This window comes from Sycon ciliatum, chromosome 6 (genome assembly GCF_964019385.1).
Source record: "Sycon ciliatum chromosome 6, ocSycCili1.1, whole genome shotgun sequence".
Classification (NCBI taxonomy): Eukaryota; Metazoa; Porifera; class Calcarea; order Leucosolenida; family Sycettidae; genus Sycon; species Sycon ciliatum.
This window is the reverse complement of record NC_088648.1, coordinates 4,316,970-4,334,926: the sequence shown is the minus strand read 5'-3', so window position 1 is coordinate 4,334,926 and position 17,957 is coordinate 4,316,970. Positions and strand designations below refer to the sequence as shown.

General features: G+C 48.3%; 2 protein-coding genes across 5 annotated transcripts in view; both read left to right on the top strand.

Annotated features, from left to right (window-relative positions):
* Positions 1-1,084, top strand: part of LOC135819195 (uncharacterized) — a 7,869-nt gene extending 6,785 nt beyond the window's left edge. For all 3 annotated transcript variants that reach the window (XM_065332358.1, XM_065332357.1, XM_065332359.1), the window contains exon 6: positions 1-1,084. This exon is cut by the window's left edge and continues 561 nt beyond it. In XM_065332358.1, the coding sequence (XP_065188430.1) occupies positions 1-103 (103 nt within the window). In that variant the 3' untranslated portion in view covers positions 104-1,084.
* Positions 1,085-4,664: 3,580 nt separating this feature from the next.
* Positions 4,665-14,852, top strand: LOC135819194 (protein spinster homolog 1-like). 2 transcript variants are annotated; one of them, XR_010553876.1, is made up of 8 exons: positions 4,665-5,441; positions 5,721-5,820; positions 6,026-6,219; positions 6,613-6,830; positions 7,473-7,524; positions 13,893-14,018; positions 14,247-14,684; positions 14,739-14,852. XR_010553876.1 is itself a non-coding variant. In XM_065332356.1 (7 exons), exons 1-7 carry the CDS (start codon positions 4,800-4,802, stop codon positions 14,595-14,597), a joined length of 1,683 nt encoding a protein of 560 aa, XP_065188428.1. In that variant the 5' UTR covers positions 4,665-4,799; the 3' UTR covers positions 14,598-14,852. The 2 variants fall into 2 exon arrangements, 1 of the variants encoding a protein (XP_065188428.1); XM_065332356.1 differs by having other exon boundaries at positions 14,247-14,852.
* The last annotated feature ends 3,105 nt before the right edge of the window (positions 14,853-17,957 follow it).

Genomic DNA, 17,957 nt, shown 5'->3' with positions numbered 1-17,957 from the left:
GGCGTCGCCAAGCAAACAGCAGGTGTGCTACTCGGCACTCATCCCCGAAGCTCATCTGAAGGGCGTGCGGCGAGGCAGCGATGGTTTGGTTCGCGGCAACTAGGGGCAAGCACATGCAACACTGGCACACACACACACACACACAGTCAGAGTACAGTACTATTGGATGATGAAGAACCGGGGGTCAGCCTCCTAGCCGGCCTAGGCCGTTCTTATTTTCATGTACTGTAGGCTATGCGCAGGTGAGTCACCGTGTATACATTGGTATGTTGTGCTTGGTGAAACCCCAGCCCGTTCGTTCTTCGGCACTCTGTTCTTCGGAACTCCACCGTACTGGTACAGTATCGTCAGCATAGCCCGCATCTCTAAGTCTTTGTTGACAGCTGCTCGGCTATGCTTGGCACCAACTCCATGCCCTGGTACTGACATACAGACACGAGAAAAAAAACTCAATGAAGACGACGCGAGTTTGCAGTGGAAATCAGTATTAGCATTATGGTACAGCCTACCACTAATGGGCTCACAATTCAAGAATTTCGCTCTCGAGCTTTGCTGACTCCTGCTTTGCTCACATAGTCTACAGGCCGAAAAAGCCCCAAAAATGGTTCAGTTCTGTTCCCGTTTCGGGCGTACCAAGGTTTGACAGGAATACCTCACACCTTAGGCCATATTTCTAACATGGTACTTTCCAGAGGTTGGTCCCTGGAAGAACTGCCCCCCCCCCCCCATCCATGTCCCCGATTGACCTGAATGGGGCTATGTAAATCTAGAATGTGTGTGTCACTGCACACTAATGGGAAAAGTCAAATCAGCTGCAACTCACAGTGCTGCACAACTATCCACTGAAACACATGACTGTATTCTACCCGTACGGCACTATTCTATGCATTGATTCCTTCATGATGATTCCTATCTAATGTTTTCTTCTAAAACAACCTGGACAATAGCAAATTGAGTTTCCATGCGTTATTAGCATTTTCCTTTAGCATTGACATGAGATGAGCAAGAGCATAATGCTCATTAGTTATTATCTGGACCGTGGCTTGGCCGACTCGGACTCGCTCTGCAGAAACGGCCTCATTTACACGAGTGGCTGCATCTTGGCTGCAGTGCAGTGCGGCAAACAGTCTCCCTATTGGCTGCACACGCCAGCGTATCCAACACTATGTCATGTGCCAGCTAGACTGTACGGTGTACTAGTACTTGAGCCGCCTTGAACGGCTGTGAGTGCGATTCTCTCACTAATACTGTAAACTGTGAAATTATTGCCATGGTCTAATTTCTGCGAAATTCGCGACCGCGTGGAAATCGCGAAATTCAGACAGCGCGAAAAGGAGATCCATGAAAGGTTTAGCAAGAACGCCACAGGTTTAGCAAGAATGCCATTCTGCAATCGCAAAATTAAAACCTCGCAAACCTGTCCGGATTCTGAAAACGCGAACTAAAAATGCTGCGAAAATTTCACGCTTTACAGTACACAGAAAACAGGTACCATACATGTATTTTACAGGTTGTAAGTCGACCTCCAAACCCGGGACCTCAATTTACCGGTTTAGGGGCAGTTATTCCCCGGTTGTAAGTCGGCTGCCCCTTTTTAGGTCGGTTTTTAGGTGGACTTATAACCGGTAAAATACGGTACATGTAACAGTGTGCATGTAGATGTTGAGCAGGCCACTCCACAAGAGACCAACCTTCAAGAGAGACCACCTGCCTTGAGAGACCACTCATTTCAGGCACCACACCATACCAGCTACCTCAGCATGCATACTGACCTGTTTAGAAAGACCATCTGCCTACAAAGGCTGGCTTTCGACGCAGCGCAGAGAGCTTGCTACCGGTATAACATGCTTGTTACACATGCACAAACAAAGGAAGCAGACTGGCATATCCACAGGACCTGTCGGACTCCAGCATATGGACAGCTACCACCCCCCCCCCCCCCTCCCCCTCAGTGACAATCTTCATTAACTTCCCAGTCTCGTATATTTAAGTTACATGGATCATTTCACAAACTGCAGGCTGCTGAGCGGTACATGCACGGTAAAGTACTCAGAGAGCGCCCAGCCACCACCACCCTTTAGTAGTGTCTAGGGTTTTTTGAGGTGGCGACCGTGGCGTCCTGTCTGCAGGTAATACGATATGTACAGTCAGACCTCGCTTTTCCGGTCCTCGTTTATCCGGATCCCTCGCCATCCGGAAGAAAATAGTTGGTTACAAATGTACAGCATATGCCATGCTTTATATACATACAGTATGTGTGTTCGATTATCCGGTTCCCTCGCCTATCCGGATATTTTTGTGGAAAACGGATGTGTGCGGTTATGCGAGGTCTGACTGTACATGGAACAGACCCTGCACGGTGTTCAGTTAATCCGTAGTCATGCAGTTTGCTTTCAAGCGGATGCGAGCTCACAGGAACATGCCAAGTGTGACCTTAGTACACTAGGGTTCTCCCATAGTGCAAACTTTTAAAAGTTGTACTCTGCAATACGATTATAGTTCATTGGCTGCAAAAAATCAAGGCGAGGCGCTCTTGGGGTACCTTACGGCGCATGTATAAGGCAAAGCATCATGACTGAGGACACATGGAAATGCACGCCGAACTATGTTCTAGCCTTCTACTAAGTTCTAGGTCTCGAGATGACTGGTCTCACTCACTGAAGTAGTCACACAGAGTCAGTAGAGTCTCGTGACCAAGAACGTCACTCTGACGGGCCAGGCTAGGATTCTCTTAAAAACAGCATTCTGGCCAAATTCTGAGAGCACACTCACATGCGCAAGAACACCTGTATTCTAGGGCGGCAGTACACAAATGGACCCATTGTGCAATGACGTAATTTGTACCATAAACACCCCACACAGCCACCTGGGCATGGTCGTCTGGGGTGTTGAACAGTGCAGTGCTGATCCCAGCGCACTCACAAGCATTTCTCATACATTCCATATTCGGCAACGCGCAATGGGTCTATAGTATTAGTAAGCACACACCGCCATTCTCACCAGCTTAAACCTGTGGCGTTCTTCTTGGTATTCCGGGGTGGACATTCTTGGGCACCGCGTTCTTTCGCGCACAACTCTAACTGAGGCACAGGTTTTATAGTAGAACACATCCAGCACACATGCGCACTTCCACATGTCACCAGCAAACATTTTTTATTGCTTTCTTGTCTGAAAACAGTGATATCATGGAGCTAAGCTTATCAAGACTGTTGCAGAGACTACAAAACCAAGTTAGTTGAAAATTGAACAACCGTACAGGAAATTCAGGAATGCAATGATCCTTAGAAGTAGGACACACTTCAGGCTCTTGAACATTGTGTGAACACTTTCAAAATGTTCAAGAGCCTGAAGTGTGTCCTGCTTCTAAGTAGCATAACGTACAGGCTATAGGAATTTCAAATCTAAGTGCGGCTGTAAAAAGGAGCTGACAGGAGAGACCTCCTCCGATGCACTTGTCCAGTGGCGGTGGATAGGAATACAGAGAAGGGGATAGCGTAACAATGAATACCAGTGCTCACAGCCTGCCAAGTGACAACACACCATTTACACCAGTGCAGCACTACGTCATGTATAATGCCAAAGGACTTGCTCATGCAAGGCTCCTGTCCTGTATGGTATAGAAGCCGATAAAGTCTGATCCTGATGCAATGTACTAAATTCTTGCCAGAAAACAAAGACTGCAAGAGTGCTGTCCATTGTGAAGGCGCCATTTTGAAGTGCTACCACTGCTGCTGCTTCTGGTAAACGTACTGCTGCCCTGCCTCACGTGGTTGCTGAAGCGCTCAGACCCCAAAAGCACGTATGGAGGGAACAGGTGGCTAAGTTTACTATCACCAGCACACAACAGCAGAAACAGGCTGCTGTCAGAGTCCCAGGAAATCGACTTCGGCCATTCGTGAAACATGAGTGAGTATAAATACCAGGGAACCCAAATCGTATGAGTTGTTCGCAATCATTGCAATGTATTTCCAGCTTGGTGTAGAAGAACTCAAATAAATCGTACAAGGTGATTTCAAATTGATTGCACTCAGCTCTGTCCACTTGCAGCAGCCTGCTCCCCAGGCACGTCCTCGAATCCGTCGTTATCGATTGGCTCAGTTACTGGAACTTCTGATCCTGGCATGTTGATGCGCTTGAGGAATGACTCCAGCAGTGATTTGTTCAAATGGTCAGTCATCGTCAGATCCTCTTTGTAGTTTTCCGACGGCAGAGGGTCAGGGTTTGGACCGTTCTCGATGGCGGCCACGGCTGCGTCGTCCGCATACTCCTGATCTTCTGGAGCGCCATCCTGTGCGGCATCTTCTATAACCTCTCCTACCGGAGGATCACCACCTTCGTCAGCTGCCATTTTCAACTCAGAATATTACAAAATCAAAATCGCAGACAGTCCAAAACAACAGCCAACCAGAAAATCGAGCTTGAGCAGTACGACTACGAGGATCGATATCCCGGCCGGACGTCGACCCACCTACGTCACACTCGCAGCTCGACAAACGAAAACAATGAAAAGGTGGATGATTTTTGCGCTGTCATGCCTGTGGCCGCTGTCATCATGGTCATGTGACGTGTCAACAAAGCAGCAAGAAGAAGATGACGATGCAGATCCGGCATTGCATGCCATCAGCTGTGCGTGCGTAAATCTTTCCAAAAATCACATCACGATATCGCAAGATCGACGTGACCAGACTGGACTTCAAGATTGACAAGAAGTCATAACTGGCGTTGTTGAAAATTTGTTCTTATCTGTTCTGGAAAGATGGACTTCTACACGTACCCGTAAATTAGAATTTCGTTTCTGGATGGCTGAATTAGCGGAGAAGGATGCGGCCCCTAGCTCGGCGAAAGGAATTGAGATAATGGCGCTGGGGCAACAAGGATCTTCGTCCAGCGACCCGGAGCGGTCTGCAATCCTCAGCTCAAACGGCGGACAGGCAGCCACTCTCTACACTGGAGATGCCCGAGCAGTGGAGGGTGCCGAGCGGCCCATGGTGCTAGCATGGAAGAGTATCAAGCGCATTGTGGGATTCCGACAGACACCCGTTGGTCTAGAGGCGGGCAACAAGCGCGCAGTGGCGGCCCTGATCGTTCTGTTTTTCGTGTCAGTCCTGAATCAGGCTGATAGATGGGTTCTGCCCGTGGTAGCCCCGGTGGGCATGAGGTGCTACCTGACTGGAGACTCCTGTTCAAATGCGTCTCGCAGCGAGGCATCGTGTGGCTGCGTGGACTTCAACACGTATGACCAGGGCGTACTGACCGGGCCGGCGTTCTGCGCCGTGTACGTCATCTCGGGTATTCCACTGTCGTATGTCGCCGACCGCATCTCACGTACCTGGGTGCTGGCCGTGGGACTTACCTTCTGGTCCATTATGGTGTTTGCTACGGGCTTCGTGAAGACCACGTGGCAGCTGTACTTAACTCGCATGGGCCTGGGAATCGGCGAGGTGAGGTTTGCTATGCGTACATGCATGCTGGGGAGTTGGAGTTTGAGGCAGAGCGTAGGAGAGCGTGAACTGGGAAATGATGTGGGTATTAGTGCCGGGCCGCAACCCGTTCTAGTCACCTTTGAGTCAAGACCCGATGTGTGTGTGTGTGTGTGCGTTTGTGCGATGTATGCCATTGCGGGTCTGGTGCTGGCACTGTTGTGTGCTGTGTGTGTGTGTATGTGTGCGTGCGTGTGTGTGTGCGTGCGTGTGTGTGTGTGTGTGTGTGTGTGTGTACAGGCGACTTGCACACCAGTTGCCTTTTCCATGTTGTCGGACTTCTTTCCACCGCACTTGCGTGCACTGGCACTCTCTTGCTACATGTCCGGCGTCTACTTTGGTAAGTCAATGTGTGTCAATGTGTGTGCACGTGTGCAAGCGCTTTTGTGTGTACTGGTATGTGTCTTGGGGATGTGTGTTATTTACGTGAAAGTATGAGTTTGTGCATGCGCAACAAGCGTGCAGTTGATCTACATGTGTGTGCATGTGCTACGCTTAACTTTGTGTCTCTCCACGCACACACTGGTGTATGACATCGTTTTCAGGTGGAGCTACGGCTTATGGACTGGGAGCATTGTCTGATCAACTTTGCTGGACATGGCTGTTTAGAATATTCGGTATTGCTGGCTTCATCATGCTGCCCGCTATATTTATTGTGCTGAGGGAACCCGAACGTCGCCGAGACGATATCGTACCGAAGGAGTCGGCAGCCGACCCTGACGCTAATTACACATTGCTGGTAAGTCGTGTTTCACTTGTGTGCACGTGTGTATGTGCACGTGCGCGTGCGTATGTGTGTGTGTGCGTATGTGTGTGTGTGTGTGTGTGTATTGTGAGTGTGTGTGTGTATGTGTGTGTGTGTGTGTGTGTGTGTGTGTGTGTGTGTGTGTGTGTGAATTTTCCCGTGGGGCGGATGTACGACCAGACACAGACAGACCCTTTCAGATCCTTTGGGGACGTAAAGTTTAAATGGCGTGAATAAGTGACCGGTCTCTAGCTTCTATCCTTCACCTACAATAGCACAGTAATGTTCTGTTGTGTCTGATCATAGGGTGGTGGCGTCCCACGGAAGCGGAAAGGTGGCTCTTGACCCGCCCTGTACGTTAACCCGTTCATTTTTTTGTGTGTTTAGGAAACTGCCAAGACGCTGTTCAAGTGCCCGCCATTCATTGCACTGTGTGTCGCAGCATCCGTACGCAATCTGGGTGGCTACTCGCTGGGAAGCTGGCTTGCCACCTTCTATCGTGTTCATTATGACCAGAGTGCAGAGCAGTATGGTGCTACGGTAGCCCTGGTCTCACTCTTCGGTGGCTTACTCGGATCAATGGGTGGCGGCTTGTTGGCAGATATGTGAGTGCTCTCTGTCTGTGTGTCTGTCTCTGTGCGCTGTGTGTCTGTCTGGCTCTCTCTCTCTCTCTCTCTCTCTCTCTCTCTCTCTCTCTCTCTCTCTCTCTCTCTCTCTCTCTCTCTCTCTCTCTCTCTCTCTCTCTCTCTCTCTCTCTCTCTCTCTCTCTCTCTCTCTCTCTCTCTCTCTCTCTCTCTCTCTCTCTCTCTCTCTCTCTCTCTCTCTCTCTCTCTCTCTCTCTCTCTCTCTCTCTCTCTCTCTCTCTCTCTCTCTCTCTCCTTCTCCCTCTCCTCTCTTCCAACCAAGCTTCCCCAGTTGCTCTTACAATTGAGTCATTTACGTTCAGATTGCCTTCTACACTTTCTAGTGAACATACGTAGAAGGACAAGGCTGTGTTCATGGCTGTGTTCATGATTGTTTTCAGTAAAGGTCCTACTCTATATCATTGCCTTTTGTCAGCTTTCTGTTGGAGAGCACCCATAGTGGCGTTGCACACTTTTGGTGGTTGCGTTCTTTATCCAAACACACCAGGTATTCCATGTTCTCACGCTAACGTTACTGCCGGGGAATTCCCTGTTGTTGACAGCGTGCTCTGTCTTGTGCTGCTGCTGCTGCTGCTATCACCCAATCTTGTCTTGTTGTTCCAGGCTCTCTGCTAGGGGTGCCCACTGGAAGGCTTACGTCATAGCTGTCTCTCAGGTAAGGCTGGTGATGTCATACCCATACTTGTGTGATGATATGGGCCACCGCCAGCTAAAACATGTCTAAGGGTGAAGAAAGGTATTCCAGAAAAAATGTCACTTTGCTCAGCAGATGCTTGGACTAGATCTCCGAAAAGTTCGACAATATTCTCACGCCACCGGTTGATGAATGAAGCACAGCGGGAACGTGCTCCAGAGTAACACTTCTTTTGTCCGCCATGTCTCAAATTTACGAAACCCCAAAACACGTGTTTAATAGCTGACTGCGGCCCATATCATATCTCCAGACACACAGCTTGGCATTTAGCCTAGGCCCTCTCCACCCTGTTATACAAAACAGATTATGAATCTCTTTGTTTGCTGACATTCCTGTGTATGGCTATAAGCAGATCAATACAGTTCTGAATGGTACCATTCGGCTGTTCTATAGTGGGTATAAGCAGTTTAAAATACTCTAATTTCAGAAATTTTCGGTGCTCAATATTTTCGGTATGAGGGCAAAAGGCCAGGTTAGGTGAACAGAAATGTTCGGTACAGAGAAGCAGTTCCCTATTGGATTATGTGTGTTAGTGTTTGTTCGGTGTATTGAAATTTTCGGTATGAAATAGATACACTGAAAGTACCGAAAATAAAAGTACATCGAAAATTTGTGAACTTACAGTACCCAGCCTACTGACAGTAGGTCACTCATTTCGGGGGGGGGGGGGGGGGGGGAAGGGTACAGACAGTTTGAAAATGAGTTCTTTAAGGAAAGCCCTCCTTGTTTTATGAAAATAAACAAAAGGAGAAGGAATAACCTGCGCGGAGACTGCACTGTTCTATTCATCGCTTTTGTTACAAAACAGTATGCGTTAGGAAATCGTTTAAATGGCCGAAGACTTAACAGGTATGCACACGGCATGGTGGTGTTGAATGATCATCAAGAAAACCCAAACCGAAGAGTTCAAGATATCAAAGCCACGTACGTAGAACACTAAATGTTGCTCTGTATGCAGCGCAGGGTCAGACATCAGCACTTTGAAATGTCAGTAGAGAGGTTCTGCTATACATGAAACGCAGAGAAATCACGTAGGCCCGGGAACTCTCTTCGCGTTCCCGTAACGTAAAGAAAACCTGTTCTGCTCGACGTTCGTGTAGAAAAATCACGTGGAATGTGTACTGGGAATTTCCCCTTCTATATTTGGCAGTTTTCTGCCCGCAGTTGACCGAGACCCAGCAGACCCGTACGCATTTTCGCTGCGTGTGCCACAACGTAGAGAACCTCATCTACGCGTAGAAATCTGGACCAAAAACACTCGAAGCCGTAGACTCTAACCCAGACACCTGCTCTCTACGTGATTTCTCTACGTTTCACGTATAGCCTTTCTCATGTTGGATTGGAAGCAACTTTAAAAGTGAAATAGGATCCAAACAGTAAGGAGATGGTAGAGAGGTTACGCTCCGCACATTATTTTTGACGGGAGGCGCAATTTCACGTCAAATTTCGACATGAGATGCAGCTCTCTCGCCTTGTTTTCCAGCGCGCGAGCCAAACAACGCGAGCGTAATTTTCGCGTCGCGTCGAAAATATCGTGCGTCTTAACCTCTCCATTTCGCCAATGCATCGCGGATAGGAACGGCAGGGCAAGGGCACGTAGAGAGCATTTTAAAAGTAGCAGCTTGCAATGCGTCTTGTTAGCCTGATCACGCCACTCGGCTTCTCTCTGTCGATACCATCACCAGCACTAACACCTAGTCCTCTAGGACCGTCACGTGATCTTTTCCGACTAGAGGTTGGCGTGTACCCTTTCCCTTCTGACTGGAGAACAGGGGTTGGTATTTCCGGCACCGAGTACAGTCATGGTGTTCTGAAAAAGGGTTTGTAGCATGCCTAGCAGAATCAGGGGTGGAAAACTGTGGTGTGCCATCTGCAGTGGTCTCACTCGGGTAACCGGGGCTGGCCGAATTGGTCTAGCCAAGGGAGTACAATCAATCCACCCCTTTTCATCACATGCCATATCGAAGTCAAGGAGAAATGCTTCAAAGTCTTCATTTTCCTTGCTTAGAGGGGAAGTATACCCTAAAATCAAATTTTCACCAGTTGTAGTCTTCTGGGTGCTGAGTCGAATGGTCTTGGTCCGAGGAAGCTGCGACGCTCCCTTCCTACTTGAATCCCAATCGAACTCGCGCACTTCCACCGAAACTGGGTGACTGCGCCCTACTAGATGGGGATTTGTATGCAAAATGTCACTAAAAGCGCCATTTCGTTCTTATAAAAGCACGGATGACCGCGATTGGCCCATATGTTGTAGTCTTTTGGACGCTGAGTCGACTGGTTTTGGTCCGAAAAGGCTGCGATGCAGCGTTCCTCCTTTATTCCCAATCGAACATGGTTGAACAAGCGGTCACGTGCTCCTGGGTGCCCAAATCACCTGGTCACCGCACCAGCAGGCGACAACTTTCACACCAAGGTTCAACTCGAGTTCAACTCGAGTGACAGGACTGCACCCAAAAAAGGTCAAACAGGCTAGTAAGTTGTACCCTGCAGGCACGGTGACCAGGCGACTGGTGTACGCAGGAGCACGTGACCGCTTCTTCAACCATGTTCGATTGGGAATAAAGGAGGAACGCTGCATCGCAGCCTTTTCGGACCAAAACCAGTCGACTCAGCGTCCAAAAGACTACAACATATGGGCCAATCGCGGTCATCCGTGCTTTTATAAGAACGAAATGGCGCTTTTAGTGACATTTTGCATACAAATCCCCATCTAGTAGGGCGCAGTCACCCAGTTTCGGTGGAAGTGCGCGAGTTCGATTGGGATTCAAGTAGGAAGGGAGCGTCGCAGCTTCCTCGGACCAAGACCATTCGACTCAGCACCCAGAAGACTACAACTGGTGAAAATTTGATTTCAGGGTATACTTCCCCTTTAACTGCCAAGGAAGGACCACCAATCCCCGAACAAGAGAACGATACGAAGTCACCCGCTGGATAAGAATGAAGCGATGGACACGAACTTAAACTGGGGTACCGGCTAGCTCAGTCGGTAGAGCATGAGACTCTTAATCTCAGGGTCGTGGGTTCGAGCCCCACGTTGGGCGTCACTGTTGTGGAATCTTCCCCCGCTCCCCGCCACACAACCACTCTCTGAGTCATTCAAGCGGACAAGAGGACAATACGGTTACTTGAAGTTGAACAATATCTCTTGGAATCAATAACCAACTGGTGGGCGAGAGAACGGGGGAGAAAGACAACGAAATAATAAACAACCAACAGTTATAAGCAGAGAAAGGGCGAACACATCGAAACGACCAATGAGCGACCAGTACGTACAATACATGTGACCAGAACCAAGACAACAACACCGTTGACAAATCACACCACTCCCTCGCACCCGAACCCGACTCGCACAGCGCATGCTCCACATAATCCACGCATGCGCAACAACTAGTAGACAAACGCACTCACACAGGCAGAAGCAGATCCACACACTCTGACAACGCATACACCACATATACCACGTCATACGCATCACACCCATATACTGCACACCACGCATCACTCCCGTACAGACAGCAGACCATATTTGACACCGGACAGGACAAGACAGCGAGACCAGAAACAACAACGGGTGTAAATAATAAGCGTATCGAATTTCGCAACACTTACGCTGGAAACTGGAAGGATGGAGGAAAGTTCATAGCAACGGACGTAGCCAGGGATCTCAGGGTCGTGGGTTACGTTTAAGTCGGGCGTCAATGTAGTCAGGGTTACGTTAAAGTCGGGCGTCAATGTAGTCAGGGTTACGTTAAGGTCGGGCGTCAATGTAGTCAGATGTACACTGTATATCTGATTACAATATCCACAAGCAGCGCTGTCATAGGGGCTGTCATGACAACGGACGGGTCCAGTTTTCTTCCGCTCGATGATGTTGTGCAGCGCGCAACGTAGCAGCGCTGCCTTGCTCGTCGGAGTTAGTTTCAGAGACAGCATGGAACCGTTCCTTCAGGCGACCAAGGGGACACCCAACCACTCTGCGGGCACGGATTTGGGCATGATTGAAGCTGGTTTCTTCAGCAGTCAGATTGTTACCTGCATAGATCTTCATGAGGAAGGGGCTCAGGGAGAATACGCTGTCGCCGATCAAGAATGGGCAAACAGACGCATCACCACACTGCCATGCAGGGAAATTCAGCCATACTCCGTTCTCAACATTGATTTTCAGTCGTCTCTGATTGTACACGGCGGCATCTACAACACTTCCTGGAGCACCGACGCCCACACACGTGAATAGCCCGTGGCTGTTCACACATGCAAACAAGAGGATTGCGGAATGCTGCTTGTAACACCAATAACTGTCGCCATGCAGTTCAGGTTTTAACAATCTTCACAAACAGAAACATACCGTCAACAGCACCACCGCGGCACACATTGGCAAATTCGTCGTATCTTCAAATCTCCTCATGGTGGTGCGCTGCAGCTTCTCTCCTCCTTAACACGGGTAGTATAGTGTTATTGCCAGGCATTTGGCAGGAGAAATCGTTCGGCGCAGACGCGTTGATTGTTTCTCAATCACTCCACCATATCTCTCTCTCTCTCTCTCTCTCTCTCTCTCTCTCTCTCTCTCTCTCTCTCTCTCTCTCTCTCTCTCTCGGATGAAACAGTATGATGCCTTGTTCCAGAATCACGATCAACGTTCTCTGCTCCATTCTGGACTGTGTTTTCCTTGACGTGCTCCGCCATGATCCAGATACAGGTCGAACGTTTCCCACGTCCCAAGCACTTCCTTCTTCCCCAAACCCAGTTGGCACACGATACTCATCGTGTGGGTTGGGGACTGTCCACAACTGACTACCAACAGGAACATGTTGTGTCACAACATACATCGATATGAGAGAAAAAAACCCGGATCTGCACTATTTACACCGAGAGTGGATGTGTGCTCAACATTGGGGGAATAATGATACTTGGTGGTGACATCTGAATTTAGAATGTCCCCGCTGCAGCAATCTGCAAGCGTCCTGTACTCCAAGAAGCACACTGGCGAATATCCTACCGAACGAGAACCTCAAAAGCCTCAAGAACTCCAATGAAAACACAAAAATGCCACGATCTGAAAAAAGGGAAATTTGATTTTTCCCCCATTTTCAAACCCCACCAGAGCCGAAAGTGGCCTCTATGCTTCGTGTCTAATGTAGTCTGAATGCAGGTTAACTGGTTGGGGATCTTCTGCACGCTCTCAGCTCAGTAGTGTACACCTCTGGTAGCTCACTGACTACTTTGCAGTCTGTTTAAAACAGTTTTGGAACCCATAAATGTATAGATAACGACGGGTCAATCGTCAGTGTCGTGATGTTTAAAAAGTTCATTTGATTGCATCACAGCAACTACTTATAGTCCTGGGTTTGGCCCTCGGCTGGGGATAATGTCGGCAGAAACAATAGGCAGAATTTGCTACTTGTTCTGGTATGTTTCATGCATGTTTGGTATAGCACTGCTTGTCAAGCAGAATCTGCCAATTTTTTCTAGCACTTCTACTAGTATCCACCAAAGGCTACCTTGGTGACCATCAATATTTGAGATTTCTTGCATTTGGCCAAAGAAGTGGGAGTTCATGATGGGGGAATTGAGATTTCTTGCATTTGGCCAAAGAAGTGGGAGTTCATGATGGGGGAATTGAGATTTCTGATACAGAGAAACCTGTCTAAGACTACGACCGCTCAAGGGACCTTCAAAAATGTGGTCTCTGCTGCCAGGTGGTCTCCTTATCCAGGGTCGTTTGACTGCAAATAACATCCCTTGATCCTGGTTGCAAGTGGTCTTTAGGGGCAGGTGGTCTTTAGGGGCAGGTGGTCTTTAGGGGCAGGTGGTCTTTAGGGGCAGGTGGTCTTTAGGGGCAGGTGGTCTTTAGGGGCAGGTGGTCTTTAGGGGCAGGTGGTCTTTAGGGGCAGGTGGTCTTTAGGGGCAGGTGGTCTTTAGGGGCAGGTGGTCGCATTATCAGGTTTTACTGTACTTCAAAACATTATGGTCAGCTCATGATAGGGCAGCTACCTGGCTCGATCACTGGTGGTCCCTGTCGATGAGTCTCCGCTGTGAGGAATTCTCTTTATTTTGTAACCTTAGTGATTTTAAAGAGCATTGCGTCTGGCCTAGTCCTTGTTTGAGCCCTCCCTCGTGACCGACAGTTTAAAAACAAACATGTTTCTCTTTCCTGCTCTCTCGTCGTGTGTTCGTGTGTGTGTGTGTATGCGTGTGTGTGAGTGTGTGTGTGTGTGTGTGTGTGTGTGTGTGTGTGTGTGTGTGTGTGTGCGTGTGTGTGTGTGTGTATATGTGTGTGTGGATGTGCGTGCATGTATGTGTGTGTCTGTGTGTGCATTGCGTATCTACAGGTTATTGCGACACCCTGCATTATCGGTGTGTTCATTGCACCAACCGCCACGGCGTCATACGGCATTCTCTTCCTGGCCTACCTGACAGCGGAGACGTGGCTGGGGTGCGCTGGAGCAGTGGTGCAGGTATGTGTGAGCTCTCCAGTGGGACACACATCTGTGTGTGTGTGTGTGTGTGTGTGTTCAGCATGTGCGTGTATTTAGGAACTACTGGTGATTGCATTCATACAAACACACTACTCTGTCTCTCTCTCTCTCTCTGTCTCTCTCTCTCTCTCTGTCTCTCTCTCTCTCTGTCTCTCTCTCTCTCGCTCTCACTCTCACTCTCTCTCTCTCACTCTCTCTCTTGTCCAGGATATAATGCCACGAGCAGTACGCTGTCAGGCATCAGCCGTGTACGTGGCTATTAGCACGCTGATCGGCTGTCTTGGTCCGCTGGGCATTTCCGCCATTCTGGACACGGATGCTTGCGACCCAGACTACAAGTTCGCTCTGCTGGTCACCGTGCCATCATGTTATATCGCCTCGTCGCTGCTCTTCGCCGGCACCGGCGTTCTGGTGCATCGTCGCTTTGCCTCCGCACCGGTCCGCAGTGGTGATGGTACCGTTGCGCTCACCGAACACGATGAGCTAGACCAGCAGACCAGAGCCGGGGAGAGAGCTGGCGAGAACGGAGTGCTGCCAACCACCAGCAGTGACATCTGAGTACATGTACGGGCGATGTCGAACCCGCTTGCCAATGCTAGTGGTGTAGTGTTTGAGCAGCTCCGTGCGTGTCACCGTGTTGAGCAGCTCCGTGCGTGTCACCGTGTTGAGCAGCTCCGTGCGTGTCACCGTGTTGAGCACGACTGTACATACTGTATATAGAGGGTTTCCTTGGCGTCCGTGTGACCTATCGCCAGTGCTGTCTGAATGCGGCTGCTGATCATAGTACAGTGTATGAGCTAGCTCTAGAGCAGCTGTTCTCTTGAGTCAGGCTGGTCGTACTGTTGAGTGGGTTGTTGGCTATGCTGGCTGATCACCCCCTTCTCTAGCTGTAGTGGCTGCTATTGTAAGTACAATGTAGCGTTGATTGTACCCATGGTAGTTAGTTGTTGATGCTGCTACTGAGATACAGTGCTGTTTGGGTAACTCTGTACATGCTTGCCTAAACCAGTTTTACTATTGTAGCAGTAGTGCAGTAGTGCTGTCCAGTGTTGCAGTATAGCCACCGCTGTGACTCTGATGCCTACACTGCTGTTTGCCATGCACCACCTTGCCGCAGCGCATTGTCGGCATGGCGTGTTCACCAGAAGATTGACTCATCGCTGAGGCAAGCTGCAGCTTTGCCGTGCGCTGTGCTTGGTGTTCCGGAGTGACGTCGCTCTCTGATGTGCCACACTTCGACTGGGCCATAGCTCGAGATAACAATTTTTTACAGATGCCTCTCTTCTTTCTCAGACCCCCTACCAATCTTTTTATGATGAGCATACATACTAGACTCTCTCTAGTTAGTTACCCCCCCCCCCCCTCCCCTCCAGAAAGCTAGACAATTTTTATTTCGTGGTTTTACGTGTGTATGCGGGCAGATTTTTGTTCGTGGATTATGCTGACTGGAGCACGTTGTACGAGCGGAACCATGGAATTCTAATTCGTTTTGTGGCAACACTGGCCAAACATTGATTTCTAATTCTATAATAATTATTATGAAAGACTTGTTTGAATTCTAATTATTGTCAAGTTTATTCTCATTTTTAATACGTCGACGTACTAATCTATCAATTGTTTATTCTATTTCCGTTCAAACTGTCATGGTTATCATGAGAAGATACGTGCGACGGCTACCGAGTTTAATATTTTTAAAATGAGACAAGGCCTGGTCTCTAAAGCTGTATCTCGTGCTGCTGCGCTTTGGTTGTTATTTCACTTGAGAGGATTTCGCTGAATAATAATAAGCTGATTTGTTTGTGTGATGCGACGACTGTATTAATGTCCTTGTCTTTGTGTACTATTGAGACGCGGCTGCAGCCGCTTTCATCTTGCAAGTCACGCAGTGCACCACAGTCCACGCCCAATGGCCTGCCGCATGCCGTCTGCAATGTGTGTACATTTCTTCTTCTTTTCTTTTTTTTTTTACAAGTAAAAGCATTTGGACCAGGTTCATCGTCAAAGGCAATGTATTGGAGGTGTGCGTGTGTGTGTGTGGGGGGGGGGGGGGGGTGCAGTCATTCCAACAGACACAGTTATTGTGTCGCAGTCATCTTCTTTTAAAATCATCAGTGGAACATTAATTTTTTCGACGCTAATTCTTTTCTGAAGCTACATGCTGAATAGATGAGCCCATGATACTGCCCTAATCCCTAGAAAATCATTAAAATTTTGTTGTTGTTGTTGAATTCTTCATTCTCACGCTGGCACCATCGCCAATAAGAGGTTGTTGTTGTTGAGTTCTTTATTCTCACAATGGCACCATCGCCAATAAGAAGAAGTTGTTGTTGTTGGTGGTGGTGGTGGTGGTGGTGGTGTTGTTGTTGTTGTTGTTGTTTCAAATCTTTATTCTCACATTGTTTCAAATCTTTATCTTTGTTGTTGTTGTCGTTGTTGTTGTTGTTGTTGTTGTTGTTGTTGTTGTTGTTGTTGTTGTTGTTGTTGTTGTTGTTGTTGTTGTTGTTGTTGTTGTTGTTGTTGTTGTTGTTGTTGTTGTTGTTGTTGTATGCTTTATCTATAGTGGGAATCAAAGCAGGCATAAGACTAATAACAATGGACCGGTTTTTTTGCGTGAAATTATCGCATAATTGATCTGGTCCTTATTCAGGTGTTCAGCTCTGACCAGGAAAGTAATGATCTCTCGTCTGAGCGAAATACATGTATTCAGAAAGCCTTGCACCATCGAGCTGTTTTTGATCATGGGCAATCTGCCATAGGTATTCGCTATGATTATAATAGATGAGCAGTGCGCTAGTGCATTGGTCATATGTGCATAGCTACTTGGATATTCCAGTTTTGCCCTAGAAATCGTTCTTGCACTTTATCGGTACATGTATTTTCTCTGATGGTCATTTCCGTTTTGTACTATTTCTGTGAATCCTTGGGCTGAATTGGCGGAACTTGTAAAAAGCTCTTACACTATGGATGCCAAAAAGGCCCAATGCTGTTGGGCAGCTAGGGAGTAAAATACGTTTAGTACTTGTAGCAAGAGTATAACCCGGGCTACCCCCAGCAGCTCTTGTAGTTTGGAAGATAATGCTGGAAAAATTGGCAGATTCTGCTCGAGGAGCAGTGAAATTGGCAGAACCATACAACCCTTATGGCAGGCATTTGTACATGTAAATTCTGCTCCATTCCTTATCCACATACCAAACATGCATGAAACATAACAGAAAAAGTACCGAATTCTACCAATTGTTCTGCCGGCATTATCCGTCAAGGACTACCGGTATGGAGTGGATCGGACCACACCATGCCGGACACAACGCTCAGCTGCTGCTCTAAAAGTTAGCCGCAAAGCAACGCGGCAAGAACAGGTCACACCCACCCACGAAGTCATCTGTGAAACTCGCTTCCTTGATTGGCTGGAGAGGTGGCATTCCTGGGATGCACTCGCATTACACATTGCTCGTCACAGTGGGTTGTCCGTTTTCATTCCCCTACAAACAATTAGTCAATGCAGAGTCTGTCCGTACATGTGTAGTGGCTGCTGAAAACGTGAAAGAACCCGGCATCCTCATTGTCTTTTTACCGTTGTGGTATTTGGCCGGTGATTACCGGTACATAGCCGCTGAGCGTCGTCACACACGTACTGCACACTTCGATGACTGAAGTAGAAGTACAACATCGGTTTTTGGTTTGTAAGACCTTTTAGCTTCAGCTTCGTGAAACAATGGCTGTGCTCGTACAAGAACGATGGTGGTGGCGACCGGCCTTCGAAGTCATCAACCGACTCATCATACGCGTACACGGCAAGCGGCAAGAGCTAACTAACTTTGACTGTTTGAGTGCATCTATTGCGAACATGGGCGCCATTTTTAGGACGTCTACTGTTATAGAGCACAGAGTCAGTCAGGGAGTTGTTGTTGTTGTAGAAGT